The sequence below is a fragment of the Thermobia domestica genome, chromosome 8, assembly GCF_964235325.1.
Source record: "Thermobia domestica chromosome 8, izTheDome1.hap1.1, whole genome shotgun sequence".
NCBI lineage: Eukaryota > Metazoa > Arthropoda > Insecta > Zygentoma > Lepismatidae > Thermobia > Thermobia domestica.
This window is the reverse complement of record NC_137461.1, coordinates 33,210,190-33,223,640: the sequence shown is the minus strand read 5'-3', so window position 1 is coordinate 33,223,640 and position 13,451 is coordinate 33,210,190. Positions and strand designations below refer to the sequence as shown.

The following is a 13,451-nucleotide window of genomic DNA, read 5'->3' as shown; positions in this document are numbered from 1 at the left end:
AAAAGAAAAAAAAATATTGTTTGTGTATTAAAAACCGTAAACGTGGCGCTGCTCGAGAGAGCCGTATGTATGGAACTCCATACACATGGCAGTCTGTGTGTTAAATATCTTTCAACTCTACTTTTTAGAACAATCAATTTTGTTACTCGTTAGCACTAACATTTTTGTACATCCATTCTTCAAAGTAGATCCGTAGTTTATGTGCACCATATGCTGTACGCATGTTGAATTGTTAAATTTTAATTGTTTGGCATATGCTATAACTTTTACTTTTTTTCTTTTCTCACACGCTGCCTCCGATGTTCCCATGGTAACACCAATGCGTTTTAAAGTGGTAAGAAACAAGAAAGAAGGAGAGTTAAGATGGCGGCAATTCTGATAAGTATATCTATGGGTGCTTTTCTCTTCATTTTTAAATTCAATTTTTACTTTTTAAATTTTTTACTTTACAACAATTCTTGTTTATTTCAATTTTAAAACGTTTTACAGATATTTTTTATATGTATGGAGCCGCATTTATCTCTCTAATACATCATAAGTAGTTAAAAACAATTTCAATTTCAACTGGTTAATCATTCATATTGGATGGGCCATTTTGGGCTACAAATATTATTTTATGACAATTTTTAATGATATAGTCGAACTTCGCTTGGTTAATGTGTAATGTGTAAGTCTTATTTCTCATAATAGGACGAGACCGAAACCGAGGAAGAGAGAAAACTGAGTGACCGTAGTCCATTCACTATCGAACAAAGATTAGTAATAGCTGTTGAGCTGCATGACAGTAAAAGTAAAATTTAGTGAACGTTTTGGTATAGAACTGCCAAGGAAAGCAACAACGTTGCGGAAGAGAAATACGCATTTGAAACGCAAACATGAGAGACTTCTGTCAAGGTAGCAGACAATCAAACAAAAGGGAAATATATGACGCTGTTTAAGAGATCTGCGTTAAATTTTCCTATGAAATCTACTCGTAAACGATAGGAAAATTTGACATTACTCACTCAACGACAATGCAATACATACAACTTGGTTTAAAGTACAACCCTTCTGTTCTTGTTCATGTGGTTAAGAGGCCTAATCATTGCGAAATTAAAATCCCGCTAATTTTACAGTATTCATGTGATATCTTCAAATAGATGCAAAATAATCGAAATGTGGAACAAGAGCCTGTTAGACAGTATTCTTTTACATCTGATACCGATATTACGAGTCACCTAGTAGCTTTCCGTTTGAAGCCATTCATAAACGCGTAAATAAATGCCGATTTTCGAAATGGATAGAAATTGAAAGCAGATACATTAGTCGTGATAACGGTATCACATGTAAAGTAATATTGTCTAGAGCGCACTTGTTCCACTTTTTGATTATCTTTTATTTAGTTCATAATTAATGTAAAATTAGCGGTATTTTAATTTCACCGTGATGGGGCCTCTTAATTACTCAGTGATGCTAATATGAATGTACAAAAAGTGGCTTGTTACGTTTCTTGCAGTATACAGAATGAAACATTCTAGTGATAGTGTACAAAAGATTCTTTCAAGGTTTACGGTGATGAATTTGTTCGCTAGGTAAAAGTTCACCTAGAACACCACCAGAAGCTTTTGCGGGTAGTTTTAATTACTGTGTTTTGACATGGGGAGAGAACGGCTGTAGTGTAAGTATCGGTCCAAAAACTATGACTTACTGTGAGAGACACATCTGGTCTTTTCCGACATTGGTAATAACTATATCCTACTACGTTAGGGGTGTATGACAAAATATATTTATGAGCTTCTTTGTGGCTAAGCGGTTAGGGTACTCACCAATGATGTGGTAAATCCGGGCTCGATTCCCGGTGGGAGCTCATGTGGTTCAGTTTTCACGTTCATCAGTAGATTCACGTCTCATATAGCCTCGTAGCCTCGTTGCTGAACGGAACGTTAAACTCAAAATCAACTTAATAAAATGTATTTATGTGTCAGAGCAGGATTAATACTGTGTTTAGTTGCACAAATTGGGCACGCGGTTGTTGCTGGATCTTTAATTAACGAGCATTTTAGATATATAGAAGTTTGATCCATCTACATGCGTCCAGTTTTGACGTCTCCCGTTCCTCAGGAAAAGACATTGGACCACCATCATTGACCCAATACACATCCATTTTCTCTGCATTGTTTCTGAATTTGTGTCACTGAATACTTCAGGTGAAAACGTGCTACAACGTAGCCTTCCTCAAACCGGTTCAACTTGATAGCTATGGTGCACACACTATACACACGCAAACTTCGCGCGATGCTAGAGGATCTGGACTTTCTACTCTTGTTTCAATCATTCCTATTGGTCAATTCTGCGAGCAGGGCTGCAGGTTTAGAATCGAACACATATATGCATATCAACCTTCTGTATAAGATATAGAAATACATTCAGCATGGTACAAGAACTGTATTCGTTCGTACAACGTAAGAATCTGCGATTTCAAGGAACAATAGAAAGCACTGTGCTCTGCCGGAAATGTAAATAGCACAATTGAGCATTGCTAATAAAACAAATATATTTTAGGTATATATATTCATTTATTATGTAGCCAAAATCTACTGGTGAATACCTCTCACCTAAACGAATAAAAAGCTCATATGGGCATACGGCGAAAACCGCGTCGTTTCAAAGTTACGCGATATCGAAAACGAGGAAAGTGTAATTTTGGTTCTGCCTATCTAGCTCGTAAACTATAAGATATATTAAACGCGGTTAAAGAAATATCACAGAAACTAGTACACTCTCTATCTAAATATCCACGCTTCAGATTAAAGGTCATACCGGGGCAACGAATTTTATAGAGGGAGCTGGGGTATCGGAATCCTGATTTAAGCATGGATAGGAGAAAAGAAGATATGTTTTGATAGAAAATGACTAATTATCGACTTATTAACCTGTTATGTCGTGTACATGAGTATTATCCTTTGTAAATTTCACATTATCACTAATTTTAATATCTGTAATTATGCAACCACACATAACACAGTTTAACATTAAAGAAAAGTTTTTGATAACATTTGCAAACCAAGTTTCAACGTTAAAATCATTTGATCACGGTCATCTAAACAGGAAAAATCGTCATACCAATAAAATATCATGAACAAATTATTTCACAGATACAGAAATCTAAATTGTTGTCAAAACGTACGTCAGGAGAAAGGATTTGATAAACTTATTTAGCGAAGAGTGAAGGTTCTGTAACTCTGAAGAATGTTACATTTATGTTTAGAAAGTATGCATGTGCATACGAGCCAAAATGAGCATTGAGAAATTATTTAAGAACAAAAACGAAAATAGCGTACTGAAGATGACAGTTGGTTCTATTAGTGTGAGTATGTAAATACAATTTAGAACGATGTAAATGGAAAGAAACGAAAGCTTAAATTTAATATCAGTTTCTACCCTTAAGGTTCAGACGTTAAGTGAATGTTAAAAGTGAATGATTATCCGTTTGGAATTCTGGTACTTATTTTTAGGTACTAAAGTAATGTCTTCATTATTAAATTAAAAAAGAACCAATAAAACTTTATACTTCGAGTATTTTTTCTTTTGTTTTCTCAAGTCCAAAAGCATTGTTGAACACGTTAGGTATGGTTTCGCGCCTTTATGCATCGAGACATAGGAGTGATGACGACATAACTATACAAAAAAGTGGTTACGCTTATTTTCATTATTTTGGCTGACTTATCTTTCCACCTAAAAGATTGAAATTCTGCACAAACATTCAGTCTGCCGAGTAGTATTTATCAGATTTCTTTCAGATCTGTGCGTTAACACAAAGGATCCAGAGGGGCAGAAAGTTAAAAAAGGGATTTTGTTTTACAAAAATATCCTTTTTTTGCGATTTATCCGCCTCAGGTACATGATGAAGACATGTGAATGATACCCTTTGAAAGGATGTTCCCTTAGGAAGGGGATGAGGTACGAACCATGATTTTGAAATAAATTGGGATATCTCAGGAAATTTTTACCTGAGACCGTGAATTTTTTTGAGATTAGGCTTATTTACTATTTTATGGCGGGCTTACTTTTGCACCTAGAAGACTGAAACTTTGCACAAACATTCAGTCCACCAAGTAGTAATTATCAGATTTTTTCAGATCTCTGTGTTAACGAAAAGGAGTTCCAGAGGGACAAAAATATATATAAAAAAGTTATTTTAACCAAAAAGCACTTTTTCGCGATTTTTACGCTTCAGATACATGATGGAGACATGTGAATGTTACCGTTTGAAAGTCTGTTCTATTGTGAAGAGAATGAGGTACAAAACATTACTCTAGAGTAAATAGGGATCTCAGGATTTTCTTAAAACCTAAGATCAGGGTCTTTTGGGGTAATCTGGGCCATTGTGAGGATCATTTGTAAATACAGGGTTTTCATAAAGTCTGAACGGATTTAATTTGCTTATAATTTTCATAAAAATGATCATAATGAAATCAAATGAAGTGCAAACGGTAGCGGAAGGATTAAATTTTTAGTTGGCAACACTGTTAGATAAGCGGCAACTCTGAACACGTTGAGAGAGGGAGGGCAAGGGTCAGTTTCTTTTTTGAAGAGGAGACCGTCAATGGAGATTCGTACCTGGATATGTTGCAGAAATACCTCATTCCGGAACTGGAGGCACGTGGAATCCAGAACGACATCGTGTTCCAACAGGACGGGGCACCCCCTCACTATGCAATCAAGGTGAGACAGTTCCTTGACGAGAAATTCCCTAACCGATGGATTGGCCGCGGTGGTCCGACCGCTTGGCCGCCAAGATCACCCGACCATACCCCCTGCGACTTCTGGCTTTGGGGTCATGTGAAAACGGCAGTTTATGCAAAGAAGCCAAGTGGTTTGGAGAACTTAAAGGACAAAATCTGGCTGTGGCTGCCATTTCGGATCAAACACGGCGAAACGCTGTGAGTGGATTCCAGCGCCGCCTACGCGAATGTGTGGACGTAAATGGTGCCCAGTTGGAGGTGTGGCGATGAATGAACTAAGCTGGTGCAGATTACAGGTAAAAGTTTAATCCTTCCGCTACAGTTTGCACTTTATTTGATTTCAATATGAGCATTTTTATGTAAGTTATAAGCGAATTAAATCCGTCCATACTTTATGAAATCTCTGTATTTTTCCGCCTCTACTATTCAAGATAGAAGATTAAAATTTTGTACATACATTTAGTACACGCCTTAGTATTTTTTGGCTGATTTTCGGATATCTGCATTAACACAGAGAATTCAAAATTGTTATAAAATAATCAGAGGAAAATCACGATTTCTCTCCAAATTTTCTGGCTTAGGTGCATGATAAAGAAATGTAAATAGTATCATTTAAAAAGGTGATCTATTGCTAAAGAAAACAGTTATGAACCATAGTCCCACGATAAATAAGGATGATACTGTAGCCGCTTGACTAAAAGTCTATAATTTATCTTTTAAAAAGCCGGGATTTTAAAGTTACGGAAGCATGTAAAATAGTAAAATATGACGAAAGGGAATAAGTGAAATGAGGTGAAGACGAGATATTGGTAATTTTGTGAGGTAAGGTTAGATTTGAATACAGATTAACAGCTTTAGAGAAAAGTCCCATTGTTTCGTTTTCTTAAATTTCATTTCTTTAAATGGACACATTTTCTAACACGTTAAGATCGTTCGATTGTACACTATTCCTTTCAAGATCAAATAAAAATAACTTGCAGATTCCGAAACCTCATTGAACTCTGAATAACAAATGAAAAAGTTATGCAAGCCAAAGTTAAGCAATTTATGTACAGAGATTATAAGCATAGTAAACAAACCTTGTGTTTGGTAAACAAATCTGGTATTCTTGTATTGGTGCACACACTTGCACTTGTTTCATTTGAATAGATTTACCTGGTGTCGTCCTGTGGTAGACGTGTTTTTAGTTTCGCTATAATTCTCGTAGGCAGTTTAGTTGAATAGAACACACGGCGCATTGCGTTTCGTTAGATGTTTTGATGTTTTTTTTTAAAATTCTGATATGTGGTATTACTCAAATGGGATCAATGTAGTCGTACATTTTAAATGAAATGGCAGATATGTACCTTTTGTATGATTGTGTTTATGGGAACCCACATGGAGCAGAACGACTATATCATGAATATTTTCCAAATCGTGTTCTTCCTAACCGTAATACTTTTGCTGCTACTGATACGGCATATGCGTGTTACATATGATTCAGTTGGGAACCCTCGGACAGTCTTGAGTCCTAATCACGAAGAGATAATTCTTCAGATAATTAAGGAAGATCCTTGTACCAGTATCAAAAATTCTAGAGATGCTTGAAAGTATTTCCCACGGAACCGTGTGAAAAGTGTTTCGCGAACAACAACTGCATCCCTACCACTTGCATCATGTGCAAAGAATAGAAGAAAGAGATTATCTTTCTCGAAGACGCTTTCGCGAATAATATCTTAATCGGTGTGTAGAAAACCCTATGTCTCCTTCATTAATCATATTTACTGATTAGGTTGGATTAGCGCGAGATGGTGTTGTCAACAACCACAACGAACACCAATGATCAGAAAGAAATCCGAACGCAAATTTACCTACCCGATACCAACATCAATTCCCGATTAATGGATGGGTAGACATATTGGAGGTCGAACTTCTAGAGCCATAATTTTTTATCAAAACGCCTCACAGGTGCAACATACCTGCAATTCCTGCAACAAAATCTTCTGGAACGGTTGAAAAATGTTCCTTTCTCGAGAGTCTTAGCGTTGGTTTAAGCGCGATGGTACTCCACCACACTTTCTGGGAGATATTCCTGTATTTGTTGATCAGCATTTTTACAAGACAAACGAATAGAGCTAGGAAGACCCATACAGTGGCCTCTTGGTCCCCTGACCTACATCTTTGGATTTTTGTCTGTGGGAAAACTTCAAAAGTATACTGTACATAAAACACAAATAAACGAAAAGCACGAATTGGATCAAAGAGTTCGTAATAGATTTGTAGTGATTCGTAATACGTCTATGAGATCAATTATGTCTGTGAATCACTGTCAACTCGTTCTGAGTACTGTATTGAGGCGAACGATGGGCACATTGAGCATCTGTTATAATTATTATTGTTATCTGAATTCTTGTTCAGCGTAGTACGCAGAACACAAAAGATATATACTCTATTACGTCAAAGTACGTAAATTCGTAGTGGACGACACTGTATTAATGGGTTTACTTGAGATCTTCCGTTTCTTCCAAGTTTTCATTCTATTTTTTCTTTCATCACCATTTACTCGCAATATACCGTATCTACTGTTAAATACAAAAAATGAGATGTTAGTGAATGTGCCATCCTACACCCGCTCTTCGATAGTTTTTTCGAATCCTTTGCACTAATGTTCGTTTTCACAGTATTTCTGATTTCTGTATCTCTGCAATTATTTGTTTATCATCGTTTGTTCCCATAACATTTACCTTGCTTAGATCACCGTTATCAAATGATATTTAGTGTTAGAACTTGGTTTGCAAGTACTGTACAAGTACAAGTGCAAGTGCAACTTGTAACTTTTCTTTGACGTTAAACTATGTTATGTGTGGTTGCGTAATTGCAGGTATTAAAATTAGTGATAATGTAAAATTTACAAAAGATAATACTCATGTACACGACATAACAGCTTAATAAACCGATAATTAGTCATTTTCTATCAAAACATATCTTCTTTTCTCCTATCTGTGCTTAAATCAAGATTTCGATACTCTGTAAAATTCGTTGCGCCGGTACGACCTAACTCTGAAACATGAATATTGAGATAGAAAGTGTACTAGTTTCTGTGATATTTCTTTAACCGCTTTTAATATGTTTTATAGTTTTTGAGGTAGGCAACCTCAAAATTACACCTTACTTGGTTTCGGCAACACCTAACTTTGAAACGACGCGGTTTTCGCCGTATGTTCATATGAACCTTTTTATTTGTTTAGGTGAGAGGTACCAGTAGATTTTGGCTACATAATAAATGAACACCCTATATATATATATATATATATATATATATATATATATATATATATATATATATATATATATATATATATATGTATGTATGTATGTATGTATGTATGTATGTGTGTGTGTGTGTGTGTGTGTTACAGTTTCAGCCATTTAACATAGCCTTCCTTAGACACATTATGAGAGAAATATTCAATTTTGATAGCTTATATACAATCTGAATGCAAGACATGCCCATTTTCTCTTTACAAAACGTAAAATTTTAATCGGATCTAAAAAGTAAATTTTTAATTAGATGTTGTCACTTTCTCTTCTTGTGCATCTGTTAATAACTTTCTACAGCTGTGATGAAACTTTTAAGAACTAAACTCTTAATTAATTGTTTGTTACTTACACTTTCTGTTCACTATTGTACATTTGCTATTCTCTGTTGCACACCTGTCCTAATAGCTCGTGTTAATCGTTTTATTTCTTTCATTCTATTTTGTCAATCATCTTTTCACATGACTCATGTATCACGAGTCAATTAGACGATGTATCAGTTGCTCCTTCATATATTTCTTAGTCCACTGGACTTCTTTCCACTTCCTTATCGCACTCCCTTTTCCATTTCTAATTCTTTCCGTTTCATGAAAAAAAAAAAAACTTGTCGTTTTCCTGTGTCAAGAGGTATTTTAAAATCTATATCTACCATACAAAAGTATTTATTATACGTAGGTACTTACTGTGAGGAAAGAACAAATATAACCGGATGTTAGTAAATTTCGAACATTCCCAAATTTTCATCAATGAGATTTCCAAAGACTTCGCATTGATCTGTTTAATTAGAACGAGAACTTAATAAATCTGAGTACATTGCGTTCTATTCACTGAAAATTTATGTTAACACGTTGACTGCCATGTAAATCTACGATTATTCACAACGGCTTTACTTCGTGGAGCCCTGTGCATCATATGTGATTCAAAGGCCCAGGCTCTGTATTGTTTGAGGCCGTATGAATCATTGCTGATGCACAAGAACATAAGTTTAATTGGTGTAATATATATTTTTACGGCCTCAGAAAGATCCTTAGTTTCCGGTTTCTAAAAGATTTTCCCAAAAATTGTTTGATCATTTTGATATATATTTTTCTCCAATAAGAATAGCCCTATGGTTCATTTTATCCGATTTACCTGTGGATTCAACTTGTAAAAAAAAAACACATAATGCCATTTCCCTAAGTATTCACTGTTCATTTTACAGTTTCACTGTCATTCGAAAAGCTTCTGTATTGAACAAAAGAAGATGGGAGAGAATTCTTAAGATTTAGTACGAAGTCCGAAATATAGCAAGAGCTGTTCATTTGCGATGGACGCTTGGACTTCTAGGTACGTTTATGGCCTCTGACACTTCTTTTTCACTGATACAATTTATTGCAAGATCTAACGCACTTTTCAGCGATGCTGTTTTCGTGACTACAAAAACCGAAATGCTTCTCACTAGTAGAATAGCTATACTTTCTACATTCTTACTTTTCTCCTTGCTTGTCGTTTTGTATAATGCACACGTATAATAGTTTGATGTCTGTAGTAGTTAAAAAGTATTACGTACCACGAAAATATACTCTGGTTTATCGAAATTATTTGATGTATAGTAGAGTCACGAAAACTCGGCCTAATATGAATCAAAGGGTGGCCAAGTTTATGAAAATGGCGGGTTATCTGGAATGGTGTTAAAATGAATAACCATCGTCAGAAAATACAGTGCTGTACTTGTATGTATTGTTTACTTGATAATACAACAGACAATAAATTGCCCAATTATCCTTAAATAAAGGAAAAGTACATTCTTTATGAAGACATAGAATCTTTATTATACATGGTAATTAAAATTAATGAATACACATTGTACATAATTTACCTAATAAGACAGACCTCAAACAATTATTTATGAAGGTATAAACGGGTCTGCGGACGGTGTTTTCGCCCTATCAGAGTGTGATTGATTTATTCTCACTGCTGGATTATCGAATACCGAGTTTTAGGGACTCTATTGTATTGGACAATACAATAAAAATTGTTCTTTTTTTCATTTGGTAGAGGAAATATGTTTTAATACGTATTTCCATCTATTATTTTGTTCTTTTATTTTAGCTGAGAACAGTCAATTGTAGAAAGTTTTCAGTATAATATATTTTTAAGAAAGTCACTTACAATAGCAATTTGTCTTGTATTCTTAGCTTATTGATATAACTTGTTTTGATCATTTGATTTGCAGTTAGAATTCCTAATTTACTTGAAGGAGTCATTTTGTGCAGAAGTAATAAATATGGGTTATACTTACTGGGGCGATCTGTTGGAACTTTAGGTTTACGAGTTGGCATCGTAAATTCTTCAATAGCTACAGAAAGAAATAAAACTACAATTTGTATGGGTATAAATTAGCATCAGTAATTAGTATTTAGAATATAATAAGACAAATACATTAGTAAGGTCAATAAATTAAGTTTTCATGATAAGAATTAACAGGATGACATGTATTAGTTTAATAAAGAGGAAGGAACACAACATATAATATTACTCCTCGTAGCATGCGGTTTTGTTTAATGTTATGTACAAAGCTACAATGAATATTATTATTAAATGTGTCAGTTTCAGTAACAGTCCCATAATTTGTGTGTAAATTTTACTTTCATAGTACTCAGAACTCGTAAAATCTAGAACTGTGAAATTTGCAGGCTATTTACAGGAAGGTCAGGATATTTGTTTGATAGTAAAACGAGATTTCGAGTGTTATTTTTTGCGGAGTTACAGGGTCAAAGGTCAAAATGCGATTTTTCCTTGTGGGATTTCAATGTTAAATAGTAGTCTCATAGCCATTTTTTCAATATGCAGCAAGCCCTCTGGTGCCAAAGCAGCAACGCCACTCGTACAGTAAACGCAGAACGAATTTGACTTAACAACATCTGCTCCCGAATATGGACTTAACAATTTCTCTTCTGAAACTCAAACTCCATTCCCAATGACAGGTATATCATTTGAACGACTTAATATCGTCTGATTCATTTAATATTTTATACTGGTGTAGACCTGTAATGTAGGATATTTGTCGTGCACTAAACAAGATTTCTTTAAAAAAATGACGTAACGACTTCTGATTATCAGTGCGTCAATTCGAAGGACCTTTATGCATGTGTTCCATGGTAGCTGAAATCATTTTTCAAACGTCGCAGTTGCATAGTTGCTAACACACCAATCATGAAATTTTAACTGCGTGAGCTTTGATCTCTTATGATGACCTCTTCCCTATGCCCATACACACTCGTTGGAAGGATCTTTATGCATGTGTTCTATGACACTTCAAAGCATAATTTCCAATGTCACAGTTTCTTATTTGTTAATACATCAAATGTGACATTTTACTACGTGACCTTTAACCTCTGATGATATTGCTGACCTTTTCGTTTTGCTAAAAAGGATCCTCAGTAGATCCTTTGTGCATATGCTTTTTTGACATTATCTATAACCGAATTAGATGTGTACAATAAGCTGTTCAAAAGGGAACTTTTTCCTCAAGGGTCACAGGTGACCTGCTAGAGGTCACCGGATCACGAATGCCCACATTTCTCGTTATCACATTGTTTCCGATTAAAATTTATGTCGATATAACAATTTTTGCTACCAGAGGTGACATGTGTGACTACTATTTAACATTGAAATCCCATTAAAAAATCGCATTTTGACCTTTGACCCTGTAACTCCGCAAACAATAACATTCGTAATCTCGTTTTACTATCAAACAACTCTTCTGACCTTCCTGTAAACTGCATGCAAATTTCACAGTTCTAGCTTTTACGAGTTCTGAGTACTATGAAATTAAACGTTACACAGGAACTATGAGACACTCGGTATGTGTATATGTTACAGTTTTAGCTATTTTACATAGTCTTCCTTAGACACATTATGAGAGAAATATTCAATTTTGATAGCTTATATACAGTCTGAACGCAAGACATGCCCATTTTCTCTTTACAAAACGTAAAATTTAGTTGGTTCTAAAAAGTAAAATTTTAATTAGACGTTATCACTTTCTCTTCTTGTGCATCTGTTAATAACGTTCTACAGCTGTGATGAAACTTTTAAGAACTAAACTCTTAATTAATTGTTTGTTACTTACACTTTCTGTTCACTATTGTGCACCTGCTTTTTTTCTGTTGCACACCTGTCCTAATAGTTCGTGTTAATTCTTTTAATTCCTTCATTCTATTTTGTCAATCATCTTTTCCCATAACTCATGTATCAGGAGTCAATTAGACAATGTAAGAGCTGTTCCTTCATATATTTCTTAGTCCACTGGGCTTCTTTCTACTTCCTTATCACACTCCCTTTTCACTTTCTAATCCTTTCCCTTGCATGACAGGTGTACAATGTTAATCAAGTGTGATAATGGAGAACAGCAGGAATACAATAGCGAAAAGAAAGTATAAGTGAAAAGCACTTAATTAAGAACTTAGCTTTTAAAAGTTTCATAACAGGTGTAAAACAGGGGTTCAAGAAGAGAAAGTGTCAATATTTAATTAAAAATTTACTTTTTAGAACCAATTAAAACTTAACGTTTTGTTAAGAGAGAGTGGATCTGTCATGCATTCAGATTGTATGTAGGCTATCAAAATTAGATATTTCTCTTATAACGTGTCTGTAGCCGAAACTGTAACACTCTTAAAGTATGTTTACTGCTTTAGTCAATTAGCAATTTTGAATTTTCCATAGCTAAAATTAATAATTTGTAATTGAGCAATATTTACATTTGCTAAAGAAGCATAAGGTTTAAAACTAACTATATGCCCTATGGAACCTGGAGGTTCAATACCGCGTTCACAGAAGCTCTCCACTGCTTGTATCCTTCGATAACTGCATCTAGTTTCTACTTCGTATTCCAATCTCTGCGAGATCGATCTTAATATTGTCCTCCCATCTGCGACTAGGTCTTCCTAATGGTCGTTTTCCGATTGGTCTTCGAGTCAAGATTTTGAAAGCGTTTCTACTTTCTTCCATTCTTGCTACATGACCTGCCCACCTAAGCCTTCGAGACTTGACGAGCCTAACAATTTTGGGTAAACCATATAAATTATGTATTTCCCTTTATGAAGTTTCCGCCATTCCCCATTCCCGTTCCTCTTCGGTCCGAATATTCGTCTCGGGATCTTGTTCTCAAATACTTTCCGTCTATGTTCTTCCCTGAGAGCAAATGACCATGTTTCGCAACCATACAGAACAACAGGCATGATTATAGTTTTGTATATTTTAAGCTTCAAATTCCTCGACAGAATTCGCGACGACAAGAGATTTTGTGCTGAATAATAACACGAATTACCTGCTTTTAGTCGACATTTCATTTCTTCGTAAATATGATTTTCGTCTGTTAATATTCATTCTAGATATTTGAAACTATTCACTTTATCAAAATTATTATTTAATGTTTTAACGCATCCA

General features: G+C 34.9%; 1 protein-coding gene across 1 annotated transcript in view; it reads right to left on the bottom strand.

Annotated features, from left to right (window-relative positions):
• The window catches only part of LOC145692080 (uncharacterized), a 165,067-nt gene that overhangs the window by 32,873 nt on the left and 118,743 nt on the right, over window positions 1-13,451 (bottom strand). The window contains exon 10 of the mRNA XM_081767372.1: window positions 10,303-10,359. Coding sequence (XP_081623498.1) covers window positions 10,303-10,359 — 57 coding nt within the window. The remainder of the gene's footprint in view (window positions 1-10,302; window positions 10,360-13,451) is intronic.